The 24,389-nt window shown below is 41.6% G+C and overlaps 1 protein-coding gene across 1 annotated transcript in view; it reads right to left on the bottom strand.

The window, feature by feature from the left end:
• The window catches only part of UNC13C (unc-13 homolog C), a 524,763-nt gene that overhangs the window by 51,502 nt on the left and 448,872 nt on the right, over nt 1-24,389 (bottom strand). Inside the window, exons 25-28 of the mRNA XM_014606134.3 lie at nt 21,449-21,598; nt 16,675-16,798; nt 7,058-7,114; nt 1,971-2,051 (exon numbers count right to left, since the gene is read on the bottom strand). Coding sequence (XP_014461620.1) covers nt 1,971-2,051; nt 7,058-7,114; nt 16,675-16,798; nt 21,449-21,598 — 412 coding nt within the window. The remainder of the gene's footprint in view (nt 1-1,970; nt 2,052-7,057; nt 7,115-16,674; nt 16,799-21,448; nt 21,599-24,389) is intronic.

Raw genomic sequence — 24,389 nt, 5'->3', positions numbered from 1 at the left:
TTATAAATGATAAGGATGGCAGTGGCATCCCTGTCTGGGACATCCTCTCCTTTCAAAAAGGTGCATTATTTTGATGACATACAACACCTGATCCTTAACATATTCTCTTAATCATACTGTTTACTTTACAAAATAGATATACCCATTTATTGCTAATTATCTTCTCTACTTCCAAAGGCACATACAGAGGCAGTTTCTCAGCTGGTGCAAATAGACTTTCTCTGGAGATGCTGAGGATCTTACCCATAATGGGGAAAAGGTTAGGTAAGTCATTCATTCCTGTTGCTGTATTATTACGCAAGTAGTAGCACTGGCCACTGGTTTCCTTCCTTCCTAGTCTATGAGAACTTTATAACATGGCTTCTTTTGTCTCCATTCTGTGCTAAAATTTTTGGTTCACTTATTTATTATTTACTAGAAATATAAATGGGCGATGCATGCATTCTAGAAGGTTCCCAAGTACTACAAAAATTATAGCACTGCTGAAGTGGGGTGCAATTCTGTTCCTTTCCTTAGTTTGTATCTACAGGGCAGTCCAACATAACTCTTCCTCAACACTGTATTAGGAACTTGAAGCTGAGTAATCTAGTTGGTAATGGGATGCCTGAAAGTTAGGTGACATATGGCCAGGTCTGCCCCACCTACCTAAAGCAAGTACTAAATGACTGCACAGTAACAAATGCGCAGTCGGGGACATGTGTAGACACACCCAGTGTGAATAAATGCCTCTGCAACACTCTAAAATTAATTTGAATTTATTTTCCAGAAACACTCTAGCATGCAATAGGATATATAATTTAAGAGGGATATTGAATATCTAGAAAATAACTGTTTGTTTAAGTGCTTCCCCTTCATTCCAACCCTTTGTAGATAGTTCCAAAATCTGTCCTTGCTGATAACACAATTTGTACTTGTGGCAATGTTGTGATAGGTGAAGTGTAGAGGTTGAGTAGATTCTTTCTAAATATTATGGTTACCTCAAAAAATCAATTGTAAAGCATTTACCATAACACTAACATTTTCTAAAGTAATTATCCTGTAGATTGCAGTAATATACAAAAAATAATTGATTTAGAGGTGCTCTTAACACCTGCCTGGCAAATCTGATTGGTTTCACTGAAAAAGAGCCACTGTGTAAAAATAATTAAATGGTATCTTTGAATGAAAACCAATTATGTACAGGTGGCAGTTAATTAGAGGGTGAATAAGAACGGTACAAAAGTAGAGAGACTCATATAACTGGATATTTTGTGGCTAAAACAGTCCACTGTACAATAGAAAAATCCTGGAATTTCAAGAGTCTGTGAACTGTTTTCCTTTCTCATCTAAGTTTGCTGGACTGTGTGTGCAGGAAAGATTATACATGCGGGGGGAGATGTATGGGGACCATGCTGTAACACAAGGAGGGCTCAGTCTGATTCAGTCAATTTAACTCTAGGGCTCCTGGGAAATGCAATAAAAAGCTACAGCAGGGGTAGATAACCCCTGGCACAGGTGTCAGAGCATGGCACGCAAAGGCACTTTGCTTGGCATGTGCAACTCAGGGTGGACAGCAGTGAAAGGGCTGGGGCTGTGCTGCCACAACAAGCATTGGGCCTCTCATGGCTCCCCTGTCATGTGCCCTTGGCATGCCAACATCTTACAAGTTGAAATTGTGGCTGTTTTTGGCACTCTGCCCAAAAATGTTGCTGACCTCTGAGTTACTTTAATGGATGCAGCACATACTCTGTCAATGGTTGGTCAACTGTTCTAGCTTCTGCAGAACTGGGGATCATAGCTTTGGTTTCAGCCCACTGTGGGGAGAATGCCTGTGCCTGAACTTTGTATGACATTTCATGAGGGGGAAACACATTTTTGACTCTGCCCAACCACTGCATACCCACACCAGGGCCAGCTAGAATCTGGTCCACACTGCATATACATCAATAACCTATCTCCTTATTCAAACATAAAATATATACACAGCATACCTTAATTGTAGCTAGTGCTACCTCCATTATTGCACATTGCCTCAGTGTCAAGCTTTTAGCTTCCTCTCGGATCACATGATCCTGGAAAACAAGTTAGTAATGTTGTTTGTTATAAGGGAGAAAGTCTTGCTTTTCTCTTACTTTTTTATTTAAAAACTTCTGCATTTAGTAATCATGTACTCATCCTTAAATAATTTATTTTAAAATACATTACAGCAAGGAGCTCTTCCACTGTTTGTTGAAAATAAGTATTGGGGAAAAAGGATTGACATTTAATACCGAGATGTCTGTAAATTGCTTTCCAATTCTTTTGTAGGGATAAGTTGTTTCTCTGTTCTGTGAAGGAAACTGTTTAAACATAAATTCCTGATGAATAATCACAGTTGCCACTAAAATTATTCATTTGAGTAATAACATTTGACAGTAAATTAGCATCTGGTAATATCCCAGCCCCACCCCCCCTCCCACCCCCCCAAAAAAGAAAAAAGAAAACCTAAACAAAGGCACAGCAGGATTGTACTCCTGAGAATTATTTTGTAAAATAAGCAGCTCATTATTTACTTAGGCTATATTTTAACTGCTTCATCAGCTTAAACTGTTATTCAAAGAGGCATAGATTGCTGCAGTTCTACAATTGCCAAATGCCATAATGGAACTAGCTGGTAACTGATTGATTATAAACACCAAACTCATAAGCTTTTTATTTTCTTAGTTTCCCACGTCCTGCAGAGTTGAATCACAGAAAACTACTTGTGTTGTTACATTGTTCAAAACTGGCACATAAAGGGAAAACAATTAAGCTTTTGGAAGCCTTTGTCAAATATCTGCCCGTTTTCTTTGTTTGACCCAGAAAGAGGTTTTATTTCTATATCAGCTGGCATGGTTGCCAGGGCTCATTGTTACTTTATGAGCCATATTCTTGAAGGCAGCATAATGTGTAAAGAATCAGTAATCCTTCAATGACGTGGAATTCCCCTGGAAGAGGAGGATTTATATATAAGAATACAAATAATGGGTTTACAGATACAGTGGTGTAGTGTTAACTGTGCTTTAATTTCTCTGGTGAAGACTGTTTTGATTCACAAAAATGCCACTACAAAAATATATGACTCGTTTGTAGAGAGTTGGAGAATAGCAATAAAATAAACAGAAAATCATGAAGAAAATACAGAGCCTAGCTGTAAGTTTTTAGGAATAATATGGTAATTTGCTAATGTATAAATATCTTGATTTGCTCTCATGGATGGAATCTGTAAAGGCTAGGCTGCGACTTTGGAAAGGGGTTTTTCAAAGGCCTAATGGCAAGGTAGAAGCTAGGTACAGACATTCAAAAAGCCTGAGGCAGAATCAATCTAAGTTACATGGTTTTCTATAAGCAGTGTAGTTTAGATCGGTAGCAAACAGAACACACTTTAGCCCTTTGGTGGGGTGGATGGAAGCAAATCTTAGACCAGGTTCTGCCACTTTTAAACCAGCCTATGTGTACCAAACTTCTGTTCTGTTACAGGTATAGACCAATTTCTGATCACTTATAGCAGTGAAGTCTATACCTGGCCTCAGTATAGGATCCAATAGAACTAAGTGCACATGGAGCGGCTTAGAAATAGACAATGGGGAACTCTGAGGATGGGGTGTGTCTGAAATCTTAAATGTCTCTGTCACTTGGCATCCAGAGCTAAGACTCCTCTCCTAAAGGAAGGTGCCTATATCGTATTGTTTATGTAAATGGTACTAAGCAGGGCTCACTCTGTTTCCTTGTAAATCATGGTCGCAGGTAGCAGTGGTATGTAAGTGGTATCCTTTTGCATAATAATATAGTGGTTTGGTTACTCATGTAGGAAAGGGGAAACCTAGGTTCAATTCTCCTCTCAGCTTGAGAGGATGCAAACCTACCCTTCATTCTCTCCGAAAAAGGTCCTAACCATCAGGCTACAAACTACTCCTGCTGTAGACTACTACTTTTCACTTTTGAAAGGAATTCAAGCTTCCTGGGGCCAGAAAAGGAATCTGATTTATTGCTTCTTGATGAAGGTACTGCCCAGGGAAGGGGACTCCTGGGTTCTATGCCTTTCTCCATGCTTATATGTTTTATCCAGTGACTGTTTAATATAAAATACAGCATGCCTCAAAATAATGTACATGGATTTTACTATTAGGAATACATGGACATACTGATCAACACTGCTGATTTTTGTTTTCGGGGAAGGCAATGAGCATATTTTAAAATGTACGGTACATTAGGTGTTGATATCCAGGTACTTTCCCCATATTGATAACTGAACTGAATGATGGGAGCCCATTGACAGATAGTCTGTTCATGTATATTCTTGATGTCTAAAGTGTGTATACATTTTGGAGACATCCCATATTGAAACAGTTGTGGCAGCAGATACCAAAAGTCATGACTCCTCCACTTCAAGGAATGTGTTGTAAGCATTAAGAACCTGGGTGGAGGGGTACCTAGGGCATGAATACACTTGGATTGGATGAAGCAGGGTTAAGTGGGTTCTGTTTTGTTGCATTGGTATTGCTCTTGGCTTGTTGTAGCTTAACAGCTGCTGTATGCTTCAGAGCAGCAGCTCCCCTTGCCCTTTCAAAACCTCTCCAAATGTACGTTTGTCCATGCCTGTAGTTTCTGAGTCTTGATCAGGTATTGGTGCTGAGATAGTAACTAAGCCATGTCAGGACTCAGGCAGTTCTGAACATGTGCAAAAGTACAACTCCAAAGTCAAATGCTAAGACACACCAATGGACTTTCAGTATTAAGCAGGAGCTAAGGGAGGGCTTTCAGAATTACAGTTTTAGACCTAGATTCCTGCCTTACATCTATGTTCACTAATAGTGCTCGTAAGTCACTATTAGTGATAAATACTACCTTTTCCCTTGAGTATTACAAGGGCAGGAGGGGAGAAGAAGGATGATCAGTACTACATAACTACTGGTTGATATCCAGGAAGCATATATCAGTGTGGCATATCTAACTGGAAAAGACACAGGTTACTCCTTACTTACAGCAAGCTGAATTTGATGGCCAGCACAGAGGTAGCCATCACATTCAGCTTGCTTTAAGTAAGGAGTAACCTGTGTCTTTTCCAGTTAGATATGCCACACTGATATATGCTTCCTGGATCTCTTATCAAGAAGCTGGGGTATGAGCCTGCACTCCTGAGCTGTATTTATACCAAGCACAAGGGCTGGAGTAGAGGAGGGGGAGGGGTTTCCTCTGGAGTTTCTCCCCTTGCATAGACTTGCAGGGGCTGGTTGCAATCTGATTCTGTGTAAAAATGTCTGAAACAACCCCAAAGTGTGCTTCTTTTGCTTTTTGCTTTGCCCATTTCTGTCAGGATGCCATGTGATAGGAGTGGCGGCAGATTTTGATTGACTCCTTTTTGTAAACTTCCATGCAGGAAATTTTGTTCTGTTTATTTCAGACTGGGAATAATAAAAAAGAGCATTAGGTGCATTGTGTTTTGTATCAGTGGTTCCTCAATATATCATTGTTAGAAATAGGAAACATTGTAAATATAAGCGAGTTATAAACTATAGCATTCATTCCTGTGGCACTGTTTTCTATGGGCATTATATTTGTATTTGAATAAAATATTTCAGACATATACAAAAACATGGATTTTGTGCACATGGGGGGTTATGTACTGGTATCAAAACCAAACTTATTGTTTTTATATAATTTACAGTGACCACTAAAGTTTATGAGAAACTGCTTTTCCCATTACTAGAGCTGCTTGTCAATAGAAATAAGTTATAAAAGCATTACGACAATAATTTTCTGTTGTAGTATTAAGGCCTATTGATATGGAGTCCTATGGAGTTTGAATATGGAAAAAAAAGGATACCATAATGTACAATTATTTTCTAGAATATACAATATGCATAATAATACGAATAATTCATAGATTCATAGGTTGTAGAGTTGGAAGGGACAACAATGGATCATCGTGTCCGACCCCCTGCCCCTGGCAGGAAAGAGGACCAAGGTCAGACGACCACAGCCAGGTGACTGTTAAGCCTCCTCTTGAAGACCTCCAAGTTAGATGATAGGACCACCTCTCTAGGAAGCCCATTCCAGATTCTGGCCACCCTTACTATAAAAAATTTCTTCCTAATGTCTAACCTAAATCTACTCTCCACTAGTTTGCACCCATTATTCCTAGTTACTCTCTGGGGTACTCTGGTAAATAGCGCATCACCAATTCCCTGCTGTCCTCCCTTGATAAACTTATAGGTGGCTACAAGGTCACCCCTCAGCCATCTCTTGTAAAGGCTGAAAAGATCCAGATCTCTCAACCTCCCCTCGTAGGGTCTTTCACCGAGGTGACCAGTCATGTGAGTGGCCCTCCTCTGAACCCTCTCCAGATTCTCCATGTCCCTCTTTAAGTGCGGCACCCAAAACTGGACACAGTACTCCAACTGTAGCCTGACCAGTGCTGCATAGAGGGGGAGCATCACCTCCCTTGATCTGTTGGTCATGCATCTGCTAATACACAACAAGGTGAGATTGGCTTTGTTGATAGCCTCGTTACACTGCCGACTCATGTTCATCTTGGAGTCAGCTATGACTCAAGATCTCTCTCAGCATCTGAGCTGCTGAGGAGGACATCCCCCAACCTGTAGGTGTGCTGGGGATTCCTCCTTCCTAGGTGGAGTACCTTAAATTTATCTTTGTTGAATTCCTTTTTAGGAGTTGTTCTGGGGAGAAAACCAAATATAATGATCCAGAAGTTCTATTTAGGATTGTTGCAAACCATTGAGGCAGTATAATTTAATGGTAATAAGACAAACATACAATGAAGATCTGTGATATTATTCATAGGAACATATAGTAGGAACAGCCATGCTAACAGACTAATAATAAATGCTTCAGAAGAGGATGTAAAACTCGCTGAAAATTCCTGGTCAGTTGTGCAGTATAGGAATGATCAGTACTAATACAAGCAGTCCAGTTGACTTTATTAGGCCCATGATAGCATATAAGTGAGAAGAGTTAGCATACAAGTATCTTGTTCATTAGTACCTCAATCCATCTTTCACTTCAATAGGATATGTGTTCATTCAGTTAACTATATTACCTTAAGTTTTGAGAGTTGTCCAAGATCTTTAGCTGCACTGAATATCATCTGGGGCCCCTATAAACAAACAAAGTTCAAATTGAAGATTCAAGTCTTTTACCATTACGTCATAAGGTTTTTGCTTTATGTGTCAGCATCATTTCTGAAAAAGTCTTAATTTCATTATGCACTTCTAACATTTTGCACAGTTAAATTAAACTCTCAGTTACAATTACATCATGTAGTGGCATGTCTACATGCTCGTTAATGAGCTTTTGCGACTGCCCATGAAGTTTAGTAAGTCTAATATGAGGTATTACATAAAGGTGCATTAGGTTGCCCTAGTGTGCTGTCGGTGGATGATTAAGATTTGCTGGACAAACAGAAAATTGGAGGCCCCCACAAGGCAAGGGCAGGTTTCCTCTGAACCCACCAAGGGTTGCAGCTGGGTCCCCCCAGCCTCCTCAGCACATCTGGGGTGAGCCTGGGGGCATGAGTACTGCTGAGGTGAAGGCGGCCCGGGCCCTGACCCAGCCCAGCCCCGTCCACCCAGTAGGTGTCACACAACTGGGGCTGTGGTCCCCCAGCACTGCAGGATAGGCCAGGGTCAGGATCAGCATAGGGGGTGGGGCATAGGTTTCGCACCGCCCCCCGGCTGCTCACCCACCCCTCTGCCAGCCCTGGCAGGGTGGAGCTGCCCCATCCCATCCTGTTCTAGTAGTGCTGATGCATTAACACATTGGCACTGTTTTTTTACATGACACTTTAATGTGCAGTAGAATAGACTACTGCACATTAAAACATGTGTAGACATGCCCGGGTTGTTTTAACTGAAAGAGCAAACTATTTGGAAACAAACAGTGCTGCCTTCTTTAAAATTTTCCTTTGTTGAGATGCCTATAAAAAACCTGGCAGTACTTAGGCTTCTGATGTGTTATGACAATTGCACTAGTGCTGTCTCCTGAATGCCTGGTGTTCCTGAATGACTGCATTCAACTCTTGTTGCCTATCTGAAGATGAGACTAGGCTTTCTGGGGCGAGGGCCATCTTTTTTTTCTACATGTCTCTGGTCTGTGGCACAATGAATTCATGAGCAGAGGTTCTATGTGCTACAGTCAAACAAAGAGCAGCAGCAGCAACAGTGGGAAGTGATCTCAATTTCACTGAACCTGCAAAAGCAAAAATCTTATTGCCTTGAGTGGAATATACTCCTGTGCCCAGAGTGCAATATAAAGCCTACACAGATTTTAAAATAATGTTTCTTGAGTCGGAAAGATAATTCTGAAATAAACATAGATGGTTTGTCTATGTAAACAGAAAAACATTTTATAACAGCCAAAGCTCAACAAGATGGAGAAGGCTAATGCTACCCCTTTGTGTGATAAACAGCCATCTGCTTGGAATCCTACTAAAATGCACTCTTAACATTTGTTTTATCACAGTTACACTAAGAAATGTAATTACTAGTGGTTTCTGGCAGCCTAACAAAGAGTAGTTCTGGATGACTGGATTGTATTAAAACCAATGACAGAAGTCAGCTCAACTTATATAATAAAATATAGAACAGCTTTTCACTGATCTTTTCTTTCAAAATATCTTTGTTTTTAAATACATGCTTTTGCTCCATCAGCTGTTGGTTTTGGGCTAATGTTAGATATCTACATGTATTATATATGTGTGGAGAAGTGTTGGGTAAGAAGCTGGTAAATAGGGCCAGCCTAGTTTATCTGATAAATGTCAAGCCCGCTTACTCATTGCTCTTAAAAAGGCTACTTAAAAGAACGTACATCCTCTCTTATATTCCCCTATCTCCTACCCAAAAACCTCTTGACTAGGAAAAAACAACCATTCTGTTACTCTGCCCCATCTCCTGCTTTCATGGCTTTTGCCTTATGCAGGCATGTCTTGCACTCCAGGCTTCTGTCAGAGCTCTGTAAAGAATCACTGTGAAATTGACCTGATTTTTGTCAGTTTCATGGCCAAGCACACGAAATTGAGCAAATGAGGATGTGGCAAAGGAGAAAAGAACCCCAACAAAAGGAAAAGAAAAGGATAGTGCTAATGTTAATGAAAGTGGAAGTCAGGTGAGCAGTTCAGCCAGTGAACTGACTGTGTATGTTCTAAATGGGAACTCAGATAATGCCAGATAGAAACATGGCAAATGGCAGTCATAATTGGAATAAAGAAATTGAAAGATATAGGCTATTTAGGAAAGATAGAAAGATAGAAATAAGAAATAAAGGCAAGGGTGCTAGACTAGCATTGTGTATCAATAAACCAGATTGTAAAGAGATAAAAGCAATAAAAAAAATAAAAGAAATTTTTGGTGGTAAAAATTATTTTGGAAAGATGGTAAAAAAGGCCTCAGAGGACCTTATGCTGGTGTGCTCGCTATCTGACCCCCAGACTGACATGATACGAAATCTTTATGAAATAATGAAAAATTATAAGAAAGAAATGTGGGATTAGAAGGATTGTAATGGCAGGAGTAAGGGGATTGTAACAGATAAAATAGCCAATAGTTTGTTCTATCAAATATTCACTGAATCAATGGGAAGAACTGTTTTTTTAGATTTAGTATGGTTGGAGTGTTTTTGTAGCTGTGATGGTCTAGGAAATATATAAGAGGCAAGGATGTTGGTCATATCTTTTATTGGACTGACTGTATAGTTGGGAGAGAAGTTGGACTGTGGGCCAAAAAAGTGGCGAAGAAAAACTCAGCTCGCGGCAGCGAAACAGGAAGACTCCCAGAACTGGTACTTCTGGTTTCGCTTTTGCCGCATCACTCAGATGCTGGTTAATAGAGTTTTCTGGCTAATAAAGTGCCGGTTAACACAACTTTTACTGTATCTAGATTAAAATAAAGCATTTGATACTGTGCTTCTAAGAAAATTAGTAGTTAAGATGGAGAAGATACTATATTTGTAAGATGGATAAGAAACTGGTTAAAAGGAAGTTTTATTGAAATGGGGTTATCAGGCTGGTAAGAATGGTCACTTACGGTATTGTTAAGATACTGATATTGGGACCCATTTTGCTAAACACTTTTGATAGTGATTTTGGTGCAAGAACCAGATGCATGTTTCTGAAATTTGTGGATGTCAGCTTGGAAGTATGGAGGGGGATAGGATTATTACACAGGAGGAATTAGATAATTTTGTAAATCTGATTAAATGAACTGGTATGAAGTTTAATAATGCAAAGTGCAGTATCATGCATGTATGGATTAATACCAAGAATTTTTGCTATAAACTGCAATTTCATGGATTGGAAGAGGTGGAAAAAGAGAGTAATTATGCTGTATTAGTCAATCAGGATGACCATGAGCTGCCAGTATGAAAAGAATAAAGTAATTTTAGGATGGCCCTTTTTATAGAGACAGGGGATACTAAGGATTGTGCAACAGTATGTATAAGACCCCCATTAGAATATATGGTATATTTTGTGTCACCTGTGTTCAAAAAAACATAAAATACACCAGAACGGGTGCATGGAAGGGCTGTAAGGTATGGAGTATATACCCTGTGCGAGAAGATTAAAAGAGCTTGGTTTGCTTAGCTTGGCAAAATGATTTCTCTTTATAAATATAGTTGTAGGATGATTATTACAGAAGAGCTTTGCAGTTTTAAGGACAGCATTATTACAATAACAAATGGTTACAAATGGGTCATAATTATTGACTGAAAATTAGGAAAATGTTTTTAACCATTAAAGGAGTTAACTTCTAGAGCAAACAGCATAGCAAACGCTGAATTACTGTCAATAAGTTTATGGAGGCATAATATAAAAGGATAGAGGTGTACCAAGTGTGTAATATGTTATAATTACAGTGTTTGGTATCCCCAAGAGGAGGTTGAAAGGAAACCTGATCATCTTGTGGGTTGCCTGACTAAAGGCTTTGCCACCGAGTTACCTTAAAATGGGCATAAAGGCACTTAAAATGAGAGCATTCACCCGTTAAAAGGTGTTAAACTGTGACAAGTATCTTCTAAACCTTTTAAAGATAAGCTACTCAAAAAGAGGCTTATATAGGTTTCCCTTGATTTATGAGGTACATGCATTCCTGGAGAATGGCACATAAATCCAATTTGCATAAAGCGAACCCATTTTATAATGTAACAAATAGGGATATGTTCCCATGGTGGTGAGGGAGGGAGGGAGGGAGGGAGTGAGGCTGGGACTAGGGAAGGGGCAGGGGGAGGGGTGCTGTGCAGCCTGTTGGCAGCTCATGGGGCTGCAGCAGGCAGCAAAGTGGCGGGAACTGTGAGTGGGGCAGGAACTGTGAGTGGGTGTGGGGTAGGAGGGGCACAGCTCTTGCTGCTACGTGCACCCTGGGAGTGTTGTAGGATGGGGGGCTGCCCCAGGCTCTTCCTGAGGGGGCACAGGCCCCTGGACCTGCATGCAGGATGACAGCAGGCTGCCGCTGCAGCCTGGGGCTGGTGGTAGCACCAAGCTCTCCCCAGTGCTCAGCGGCCAGGTTACGGGGGGCTATGGTGAATTTTGGGGTGGCAGCAGTCCCCCTCCCAGCGCTGCCACCACCACCCACCTGGAGCACCGGAAAGAGCCTGGTGCCACTGCTGACCCCAGCCTTGCTTGCAGGAATGAGGCAGTGGTGCTGGGAGGGGGGCTGCTGCCACACCAAAATTCACCATAGCCCCACCAGCCTGACCGCCAAGTGCCAGGGAGAGCCCAGTGCCACCACTGGCCCCAGCCTGCAGCAGCAGCCTGCTGTCATCGCGCAGACCTGGAAGCAGCTGACACCACCTGCCTGCACCATGGCATGGTGCAGCCTAGGGGCTGTGTGAGTGGGGATAAGCAGAGCCCCAATCACATAAAAGTGAATTTACCTCACATATAAGGAATTTGGGGTAGAAAAAGGGTGATCGCATAAGAGCAAATTTGCATATATAGAACCCACATAAATCGAGGGAAACCTGTATTGGAAATGGTTTAGCCACAGTGTTCCAGGCTATTGCTTGAATGTTCAGAGGAGGTAATATGATTTACTTTCATTCCTGTAGCATCTCAGGATGTAGAGCTCCCAGCCACTCTACCTGTTCCAACCCTCCAAAACTCTTGCCGTCCCCTCTACCTCCTCCCTGCTAAGAGCGACTGCTTTAGTAGCTTAACTGCTGCAGACAGACCATGGAGTCAAGGAAACCTACTTCCCCCAGCTGCATGGTCTCACTGCTGGAAGGCTCAATTTCAGTCAGAGCAGAGAGCCCTGGGGAAGCGTGCTTTCCTAGAGTGTCTGGTCTAGCTGAGCTGTGGCTCTGGGCTGAGAGCAGGGCCACCATTGTGTCAGTTTCAGCAAGACCAGAGAAGCGGGGGGGAGGCAGCTTTCCTGGAGCTCTTTGGTCCTGGTGAAACTGATGTGGTGGCTCCATGCTGAGAGCAGGGCTGTGGCTTGGCCAGACCAGAGAGCTCTGGGGAAGCTACTTCCCCCAGGCTGTGGTCTTGCTGAAGCTGGCGTGGTGGCTCCATGCTGAGAGAAGGGCTGCTGGGGCTTAACCTCTGCTCTCAGTGTGGAGCTGCTGCAGCGTCGCGAAACCAGAGAGACCAAGTGACCAGAGAGAACAGAGACAAAAAGATAAGAGACCAAGCAGCTTCCTAGGGGCTCTCTGGTCTCACTGATCTACAGCCTCTCTATGCTGAATACAGGGTTCTTGCCTTATGCTCTGGAGGCCCCACTCTCAGTAGTAACTGCCAGATCAGTTTCAGTGATACCAGAGAACTCCAGGGAAACTGCTTTTGAGCTACAAATCTCTCTGCCATTCTTCCACCTGACTACTGTCTTTGTGTCCCTGCTTGCCAGGCCCTGTAATGGCAAGTCAGTCATGCAGGTCTGAAACATGGAGCCTTCAACTGTGTGACTGCTTTAAAATCACCCTAACTTTATGATATCGTAACATTCCACTATTTCTGGGATTATATAGGTAACCTGTGACAAAGCCATATGTGGGGAATGGCTGGTAACACCAGATTTCTTGACTTCACTGACTGCACGATTTGGAAGCACAGGGTGAAAGAAAATGGTGTCAGGATGAGGTTTGGTTTCCTGGTTGCAGTGGGAATTCCAGCACTGGCGCAGTTTTTTTGCATTGGGGTATATTGTATTTGAATATTCTGGGGCTCTGTATTTTGAGGATGTGCTTTAATTTGCATTAAAGGATACTAGTGAGGAATCTTCAGCTGGGTAGTTGTGATAGTCCTTCGTTGATTAGCTTTCTTTCCCTTGCTCATTCTTCTGTCTCTGAATACGGAATATTCTTATAATGTTTGTTGCACTTTACTTTATTAATCCCATGGTTCACATTTTCTGCTGGTTGCCTGCTGGGACTAGGAAGACATTTTCTTTGGCTTCTGGTTTTTAATCTTGTGATTTGCTTTACACTTGAAGCAATGGCTAGAGATGGAAGACTGACTGTACTGTGTGGGTGATCCTAATACTTAACACCCTCTCAAGGGCAGGGGTTGGTCTTGCTCTCTTACAGAGGGTTTAACTGATTGTCGCATTTGGGTCAGAAAGAAAATTTCCCGAAGGTCAGATTGACCATTCAGTTTTTCTGCCTCTCTTTGTATCAAGGGGCATGGTTCAGTTCTGAGGATCACCTGAGCAGATTTTACTCCACAAATTCCGTGCAATTGCACATTTTTCTTTTCTTCTTTGTACTAAAGATCCTAATTTGGGAATGGGATTCTTTTTGGCTGTGGTATGCAGGAGGGCTGGAGTAGGTGTCTTGAATCTTCTTGGACAGATGTTTATTATAAGCCTCTTTGCTACTGTAGGAGAGTGGACACAGATTCAGAAAGCCCCTATCAGTGTGGGACTATCAGCTATCCCTTGGACTGCAATAGCTACAAAATTGACCATTTTGTTTTCAATCTCTTTTTTATTGCTTGGGATAGCTCTGAGTATCAGCACAGGTGACACATCATCTTCCTGCAGACTCAGGAAGGCAGCACTAAATCCTATTATATTAATTTCACATTGGAAGGTTATATTCATGTCCATAAAGACTAGAAGCATTTTTTTTTAAATGAAGACTTGAATTCATCAAAAATTGATAACTTCTGTCAGGAAGTCTCCCACTGAGAACCGATGCTATTTATATGTAATGCGTATATACTTTTCTGCATGAATACACAATTTACATCTATATTCTCATTTTAAAAATAGTTAAAAAATTAAATAAGGAAATATTGTAGTGACCAAGAGTTTGTGTATTATATTCAAATGGTATTTAAGTGTATTCCTGTTATTCCTTGAGACTTTTAAGCATGTAATTTAAAACACAGAAGGCTAAGAACATAAGAATTGCTGTTTACTGGGTCAAACCATAGGTCCATCTTGCTCAGTATCCTGTGTCACACAGTGGCAGAGAGTAGATGCTGAAAAGGAGAGTGAACTGGGTATGACCAGGGTATTTTTTCCCCCACTGTTCCCCTCACACTTGCAGCCTCCAGCATTATTTAAGGTCTAGGAAGTCCAAATTCAGGAGCTATATCCCTAACTCCCAAGCAAAGAGGCAAACACACAACACATTTATATTAGTGTAATCTGCCTTTATACTGATGTAAATAAGAAGTGGACACACAATGTTCTCTCTGCTCCAAGTCAGTTGTTAAACTGGTATACAAGCTATGTCTCCATAGCTCTAGTCAATCTCATCTTTCATTGCAAACTATTACTAGCTACCCACACATCTAGTCGTGAGGTGGGGTATAGTGCCTTCTGCAGGCACTAGTCATCTCAGGAGATTGATTTGACTCTTTCTGTCCAAAGCAAGGTAAGTTGCACAAATATTAGCATATCTTTTCTGCATTCTACCTTGTTACCCTCAAACTGAAACATTGTGGCAAGGTATAATCTGTCTTGCTAAGCAGGATAAGCAATTAACATTCAAAAGTATTATCCACAGAGCAGGTAAATGCTTCCTAATGACTAACAAGAAGTGCAGCTACCCAAGTTTAAATGCAGCAATTACACAAAATCACAGGTATTTTTTGAACGCATAGCTGTTATGCTATGTGGGCAGGTAAACAAATTAAAAATCACACAAATGTAAATTTTAAATGGGTTGAGGGACCATTTCTCAATATACACGTAAAACAACAATGGTAACATAAGAAATACTTTTTCCTATTGAAAATAAATTTAATCCAGGAGTAGATTCTATGAATGGACTTCTGGCTCTCTCCCTGTGAACATCTTTCTCCTACCTCTTGAATAAGTTTCTTAGGAAAGCCAGTATTACTTAAAACAAGACTGTGGTTACATCTGCTTTACACACACATGCACAAACCCCTTTTTTGATATAGCTACAGTATTTCACAATGCTAAAATATGTTAATTGTTGTGGGGAAGTGGCAATTAGTTATGTAATCAATGCAAGCCATGGGCTTCAAAATATTTACTAATTAAATAAGTAAACATTAAGTGTATTCAAGATAATTTGTCATTGGAGGTGGAATGAATGCATACTGTACAATGTTCCAATGAATATAATTTAGATTTGAACCATAAAAAAATATAAATGTGATCTGTAACTCAGTTAGCATGTTACTCTTGGCTCCCTGCCACTATGCTTTTAACAGTTTCTAAGGACAGTACAAAATATGAGTGGTAGTATCATTCAAAGACATACAATAGCAATATAACGATTCATAATGATCAGCCTGTAACAAATTAATAAATAAAAGATTAACTCCCCTCCCAACAATAATAAGCACCAAACATGGACGTTAATAGCAGTACCCCTCGCTTCCTGCTTTGAGATCATTGTTTCACTGCCCTCTCACTGGGGCTGACTCAGAGTTTACTTGGATCCTCCATTCTAGGACTGTGTATAGCTTTGCACAGCATCCCCATTTGGGACTCATTTCAGGCTAACCTCACCACATGTATTGAGTATGGTATGACTAAGACCCCTCCTCCCATTTTGAAAACATAGCTCTTTAGTATCATGTTTCCCATCTGTCATTCAGTAAATGTACTGTCTCCCAAGTTGGAGCTAGATTCTAGTTTCTATCCTTGACTGGGACTGCTTGTGTTTTGGAATGGTGATGAATCATACAGCAGGAGCCTGTGGGCAGCACATGCTGGAAGGAGTGTTCTGGCACCCTCTGAAAGCACTTCCGGCATGCACTGGCTCAGCTTTCCTGCCCTGGGCATGCATGGACTAAGCCATGACATTGCCTGTATCTCTCAGCCTCCTGGGACACAGGGACATCCTGATACTCTGCAGCCATTGTACTCCCTGCTGCAGCTATGGCTGGCTGCTGTTGCTCTCTCATCTTTGTGCACCTGCACAAAGGTCCACAATCTCTTTCTTATTTTTTCATTACACAATAAAGCCCTGACAAGGAGCATTAAAAAAAAAGTGCTATATTACAGAGTAAGTGATCCTGCCTTTTACCCTTCCATCTTGCATTGGTATATTCTGCTGCCAGAATGCCCAAGCAGGATATCTAATAGGGGAAGGCTTTCTAACCGGAACTGTCCAACAGAGACCACGTTCTTTTTTGAGACACACTTCTGTGAAGGATAATTTCAGAACTTCTGCCAGATGTATGATGAAGCAAGATGGTTATTGCAAATGTTCTAAATGTGCATGAAGCACAGCTTGGACACTTACTGTTTGGTCTGTCAATGGTGGAAGCACAATTTGTTTTTCTATTTTGTTCAAGACTAATTTCCAGAGCTCTTTCAAGACCCGTTTCAGAACTGTCTTCTCACAGATTTTTGCAGAGAGACTTAACCTGGAATAAAATAAAATACAAACTAGTGTCCAAATCTAGCATTAAGACCTCAAATGCTCTGCATTAACAGAAACTCAGAATAATGGACACATTGTGTTAGAATTCTCTGACCCACCCCACCCATAAAGTGCTTTTCAGATTTAATATAATTTCATAGCATTATTCATGTTGATTTTTTCAAATATTTAGAATTTCCTCTTCTGAATTAGAAGTAAGCATTTCATGTACAAATTAATAGTTCATTTTACTGGTTCTGCTTAATGTATCTGATACAACATGAACATATATTTGCTTAAAATACAAAGTATGCTGCAGTTATGTTCAGAGGTTAGTACAGTTAAAAACCCTAATATTTCAAGTGTCGGTATGAGAAAGGACAGTAGATAAATTTTTTCTGTGTTTCTCCTAAAGTGTCTTGTGTGAGAGAAATTTTGGGCTACTTCCTGGAAACACTTTCTCCCATATATATATATACATTGCTTTGAAATTCAATCATACTACCTGGTAGTAGGTACAAGGCAGCAATAAATATTTGAGGCCTACCTCCCTGCATTCTTAATATAGTATCTAAGAAATCATCCATAAAACATGCTGTATATGTAACCCCACACTATTGCAGTGGCCAGAATTTTTTAAAAATCACAATATGTATATAGGTGTAGAGAGAGTCATAGTATTATATAGCTAATTATATGATACTGAGGATATACAAATCACATCACAGATATATAGATATATCAATTAATATTTCTACCATGTTATTAATAAGGCACATGCAAAGTAATAGTGACAGAAAAATAATTTGAAAGAAATCACATCTTTGCAAGACAAGTGATACTTCTTAGAAGTGTTTTATATTGGTTCCTTATTTGTGTATGTATTTGGACTGAGCTAATTTTACAGAAATGTTTCAAAATGGCAGTCTATTTATGTGAGTAACATTTAAAACTTCTTTCTTACTATTACATTATTTTATTTAATTATAACTCAAGGGAAGCATGTTAAGTACTGTATCTTCAGTAAAGTAGAAATTTTGAATAGGCTTTAAGAAAAAATATATTGGGACATCCCCTTTATCACCCTGGCACAGATCATGTGTACTTTTGCCTTGAACCTTCTTTCAGACTTTTAAAACAATGTATTCCTTATTACAAAGAAATTAAGATGAAGAAAATCTATACTGTTTAGGAGTAATATGTTAACCGTGTAGCAGTTTTGCACAGAGGACTAGATTAATGACTAGGAACAAATGACTGACATGTAGATACAGCTGCTGAAAAAATTTCTGCTAGGGTTAGGAATCTTGGCTCTGTAGCTGTTAGTGCTGCAAACAGAATCAGCCCTGAAAGAATAAATTAAGGAAAAAGAATGAGCTCTTTCCATGCTGCCAGTTACTGAGCTGCAATACCAACTGACATAAGCAGGATGGCCCTCAACCTTCCAGTTTTCATTACCCATCTTCCTCATTCATATATCATGTATTTTACTAAATAGGCAGTCTACACAAAATAAATAAAACTATTCTATTTCTATTTCCATCCCCTCCTAAGTCTATTCCTACCCTACATTTGAGAGTGGAGGCTTCAGCACTGATAGCTATATGCAGGCTATAATTCAGGTACCAGTAACAATAAAGAACTGGTGACATTGACATTGGTGCAGGCTAGAAACCTGAGTCAGAGTCAAAGGCTGGTTTGCATAGCCTGAACTGACAGCTGTTCTGCCATGGTTTCACTAGGGAAGCTAGCTAACTAGCCACACTTGTAGCAATCCTACCTCTCATGGAAGTATAGGCATAGACTTAGAGCAGGGGTTGTCAATCAGCGGTATGTGTACCCTTGGGGGTACTTGGACTAGTCCTAGGGGGTATGCGCAGGTGGGCAGGCAGGGACGGAGTGCCACGGCCTGCTAAGAGCAGGGCCAGGGAAGGACAAGGGCAGTGGTGTCCCTCTGCAGGGTGGGGCAGCTCACACATGGTGGCCGCTGCTGCCACACACCAGCCCAGTGAGTTTCCCCGCCCCACAGAAGGGCACCACTGCCCTCACCCCAGCCCGGTGAGCTTCCCGGCCCTGTCCCGACCCTGCTTCTGGGAGGTGGCAGTGCTCCATCCCCACCCACCCACACACCTGCCCATGCGCTGTCCCCACCTCCCAGCTCAGCATCCGGCCATTTGCCACCCTCCCTCCATCCCTCTCCCCCTCCTGCTCAGCATCTGGCTGCTGGGAGTAGTTAGACTAAAAAAGGTTGAAAACCCTTGACTTAGAGTGTGGACAGACACAACAGTTAAATTCTATAAGATATTTTTATGTGATTATTACCTCTGCCTGTTGCTATAACAATGTAAGTGCAAGCAGTGTAACTGTTACATTTAAGATTAAAGTTAAAGTAATTTAGCTCACTATGTAGAACAGTTGCATTGAAACAGCTGACATGCTCCTGAGTAGCAAATCTCCTGCTTCTAAAATGGCAAAAAGTTATATCTGTCCAAAACCTTAGAACTGCATTCAGTTTCTGCTTTGCTTCCTCCCCTAGCATGAGCCAGGTAATCAAAGTCAATTTCACCTTCAAAGTGGTACTTAAGTAACTGCAATTTAATGCTTATGTACAGTTTCAGTTCCACATTACTATGGTGCACTATGGCTGTGTAGCTGCTCAGGAGGTGATAAGAATTCAGGCATGCCTGTAATGACATATAAGTAAATCAGTCCTAAAACTCTGGTCTTTGAAAAGCCATGACTGATGGGAATTAGGAGGAGAAGGAAAATCATCTTTTAGCCCAGTAGCTGGGCCACTTGCCCAAGAATCAAGAAACCCAGGCCATAGGCCCTGTTGTTCCCTCAGGGGGTAGGGTTTGAACCTGCATCTCTCATTTTCTAGCAGTGTGCTCTAACCAGCATCTGGAGAAATGGGCTTCTAGTCCCGAATGAGGTAGAAGCCAGCTTGTTGATTTTTTTCCTCCAGTCTGCCTATGGAAGCTGGTCCCTGGACAGCCAGGAGGAGAAGAAACAAGCCAAAGGGAATGTGGCTTATGGTGTTCTAAAAAAAAATGGGGGTCTTGGTTCTAGCCAGGCACCTGCTCCTAAGGAAAGAGAAATTTTCTCATTTTATCCAGTGAAGGTAAAATAGAGTTTAACCTTAAACAACTAGAAATAAATAGAGACACACAAAAATAAGTTGGATCTTATTACTTAGTTTACATGCCCTTCAATAATCCACACCCTCCTATCAAGGATCATGCTCAAGTACATGATGTTTTCAAAACATAAGCTGGCCAAAGCAGCAAGCCAACACACAAAATTCACCAACATGCCAAACAAAAATGTATATTAGAAGCAGCCTAGTTTTCAGAGGTGCTGAGAAACTTCAGCTACAATCAACTTCAATAAGAATGGAAATGGAGCCTGTACTTTTCACTTTTAGACATGTAGCATCAGTATAAAGTGAGGCCCCAGAGAAAGAAAAGACAATTATGAAATGATCCTTTCCTTTAAAACAGATTTTCACACTTACAATAACAATATCAGATAATCCTTCCATCCCTTGAGCAATAGTTCACAATTATTAGTAACCCCAAAGCTAGAGCTTTCCCACAGTCATTAGAAATGACTGTGTCAGTAAGGCAAAACTAAGCATCAAAACAAGCTATTATCAGGCCTCAAAAAACTTGGTTAACTTTTGCAAATCTATTTTTTATGCCAACACCCTGCAGCTTGTGTTAAAGCAGTGGTTAAACACAAGACATATTGTGAAAAGAGCTGTCTTGAGGATTTCCAACCTGCTAGAAGTGCAGCAGCACTGTTGTTCCTATCACAAAATCTGTTCCCAAGAGATTTACAGTCCAATTTATTTTTTAAATGTAACATATTGCATTTTAATAAGTGACTCACAGCTGCTATGACAAACAGCATCAGATTTAGCCATGTACTGCTGAAATAATGACTTGGACAACTTCATATATGTTTCATTGAAAAAGGGGCAAATCTTTTCAGTGGATTCAGAGGGTGAGGCGCATTAATATACGGTGTTAAACAGAGAGGCCAAATGTGAATGAGTGATGGACGAATGTAAGCACTGATTTACTTCCTCACATTGCCTGCCTACATCAGCTTCTGCAAGTAACAGTGTTACACAGATGCTAGTGACGATATAAGCTGAAGAAAGGGCGTTGCACATGCAAAACAAGAATATTTGTTGCGCTCACAGACCTCTCTTTCTTACTGCTGCTGATGGATGAATAAAATGGAAGAACCCAGCTTGACTTTCAGAGGCCATGGTGAATTCGAAGATGCATTTTTTTCCCATGGAATATCCACAGTGCTGGTTGAATAATCATTTGTAGGACAGAGCTGCATATTATGTGCTGATGCAAGCATTAGGCAAACTATATGCATTGACTGTGTATTAGCCACTTTTTAATACCCACACACACACAAGAAAGGAACAGGAGAATATATTTCTAAAGGAAAACTTAAAGTAAATGTTATAAATATATAAAGTATAAATTTTTAGTATTGTGACCATATAATATTATACCGTAATCTTATTTTTAGCTAATAGTCATGTTCCAGTGTTAGATGTGTTCCAATAGACCTGTGCATGTTAAATTGTAATCCATGGAACACAGCAAATCAGATATTCACTTTTACTTACGTTTTATCCAGGAAATCCATAAGAGGTCGCAGCACAATCTCAGCATCCATGGCTGCACTGTTTTTATTGGCTGATATATTTCCATTTCCTTTCATTTGATTTAACTCAAAACTCATCTGTTTCACACAGTCCTCTATAATAAGTTGGAAGCTAAAGGGGGAAAAAATAAATAGAAGACAGAAAGAATCAGAGAGAGGTTGACCACTTACATCCTACCATGTAAGTTTCATCAATGAAATAAACCCATTTGTTATCATATATGAAAGATACAGCATGTGTTAGAAATTGAAACTAACCCTGTCTGAATTGTATGAATTAACACACAGAATCATAGAAAGTGAGGGTTGGAAGGGACCTGAGGAGGTCATGTAGCCCAACCACCTGCTCAAAGCAGGACTACCCCAATTAGCTCATCCCAGCCAAAGCTTTGTCTAGCGGAGTTTTGAAAACCTCCAAGGATGGAGCTTCCACCACCTCTCTGAGTAACCTGTTCCAGTGTTTTACTACCTCCTAGTGAGAAAGTTCTTCCTAATATCTAGCCTAAACTTCCCTTGCTGCAACTTGAGACCATTGCTCCTTGTTCTGCCATCTGCCACCAGTGAGAACAATCTAGCTCCATCCTCTTTTGAACCCCCCTTCAGGTAGCTGAAGGCTGCTATTGAATCCCCTCTCAGTCTTCCTTTCTGAAGACTAAATAAAGCCAGTTCCCTCAGTCTTTCCTCATAAATCATGTCCCCCAGCCTGCCCCCCCCCCCAATCTTTGCTGCTCTTCTCTGGACTCTCTCCAATTTGTCCACATCCTTTCTGTAGTGGGGGCCCCAAAACTGAATACAGTAATTCAGATGGGGCCTCACCAGTGCTGAATAGGTGGAAATAATAATTTCCCTTGACCTACTGGCAATACATCTACCAATGCAGCCAGAGTCATCCCGGGGGGGGGGGCGCAAATTGGGTCAACTGCCCTGGGCCCTGTGCTTTGGGGGGCCCCATGGAGCTGGACAGAGCAGCTGCAGCAACTCTGCACCACCAGCTTCACATCCAGCTGCTTGCTCCCTCCCCTCTCAGCAACAAGGGCACACTGGTGGTTCATATTCAGCTTATTGTTTTTTGTAACCCCCCAGATCCTTTCCTGCACAACTGCTGTCCAGCCAGTAAGTCCCTGTACTTGTGCATAGGATTGTTCTGTCTTAAATGCAGGACTTTGCACTTGTCTTGTTGAACCTCATGAGATTCATTTTGGCCCAATCCTCCAATTTGTCTAAGTCTCTTTTAAATCTTAGCCCTACTCCCTTTCGCTTGCTGTCATCTGCAAACTTGCTCTTGCTGACAGTGCACTCTGCCATCTTCCAGGTTGTTGATGAAGACATTGAACAAAACTGGCCCCAGGACCTACCCCTGGGCCCTTTACTTGATACTGACTGCCAACTAGATATTGAGCCATTGATTACCACTCTCTGAGCCTGATGCTCCAGCCAGTTTTCTATCCAACTTACAGTTCATTCATCGAGCCCACATTTTCTTAGCTTGCCTGGAAGAATGTTGTGGGAGACCATATCAAAAGCCTTGCTAAAATCAAGGAAGCCTCATCCACCACTTCCTCCTGGTCTGGTGGTCAGTAGTAGACTCCCACCATGACATCACGCTTGTTGTTCTTCCCTTCGATGCTAACCGAGAGACTCTAAACAGGCCTATCTCCAGATTCATACTGGATCTCTGAGCAATCGTATGGCTCTTTTACGTAATGTGCAACTCCTTCTTTTCTCCCCTGCCTGTCTTTCCTGAACAGTCTGTACCCATCCTTGACAGTGTTCCAGTCATGTGAGCTATCCCACCAAGTTTCTATTATTCTAATTACATCACAGTCCCATGATTGTAGAAGGACTTTCAATTCTTCCTGCTTGTTTCCCAGGCTCTGTTCATTTGTGTACAGGCAGCTGAGGTAACTAGTTGATTGCCCTGATTTCTCAGGAAATATGAGAGTATCTCCCCTGTTGCCCCTTCCTGCTTGTACTTCCTCCAGGTCTCCTGTTTCCCCATTTACCTCAGGGCTTTGGTCTCAATCCCCTGGTGAACCTAATTTAAAGCTCTCCTTCCTGGGTTAGTGAGCCTGTCTGCAAAGACGCTCTTCCCTCTCTTCATCAGGTGGATCCCATCTCTTCCCAGCAATCCTTCTTCTTCGAAGAACATCCCATGGTCAAGGAAGCCAAATCCCCACTGGCAACATTAGCTGTGCAGCCAGGTGTTGATCTGCAGGATGCTCCTACCCAAGTCCTTTCTTTTGACTGAAAGAATTGATGAGAACACAACCCGAGCCACAGACCACTTTACTCTTGTACCCAGAGCCCTGTAGTCACTCTTGATATACTCAGGGTCTCCCCAATTTCATTGGTGCCCACATGGATGAGCAACATGAGGTGTAGTAGTCAGAGGGCTAGATGAGCCTCAGTAGTCCCTCCATGACATCTTGGATCCAGGCTCTGGGCAAACAGTAGACCTCCCAAGACAACAGGTAAGGTTGCTGGATGGCTCCTTCCATCCCCCACAAAAAGGAGTCTACAACCACCACCACCCATTGCTTCTTCTTGGTGGCGGTCATCTCGATCCTTCCCAACTTGGTGAGGCGTGGCCTGTCTTACTCCACCAATGAAACATGCTCCTTTCTCTCTGCTGCTAGGGCTGCATATCTGTTCTCCAGATGAATGATTGCTGGTGGAGGTGAAAATCTCTGCTTGCTGCCAGAATTTACAAGCCTCCAGCTTGCACCATCTTGGGTGTCCATGTCCTCTCTCTTCTCTGGTTCTGCATCTGGCTTTTCTTCCTCCACAGTCTTGGAGGTCTCCTCCAGCATTGAGTCAATGAACGCCTCATGGCAGAGGATGCTTCTGAGTCTTGCCACCTCCTCCTGTAATTCTCTTGCCTGTTCCCTGACAGACACCACCAG

This window comes from Alligator mississippiensis, chromosome 11 (assembly GCF_030867095.1).
Source record: "Alligator mississippiensis isolate rAllMis1 chromosome 11, rAllMis1, whole genome shotgun sequence".
Lineage (NCBI taxonomy): Eukaryota > Metazoa > Chordata > Crocodylia > Alligatoridae > Alligator > Alligator mississippiensis.
Note: the sequence above shows the minus strand (reverse complement) of the source record. Positions and strands in the feature narration are given on the sequence as shown.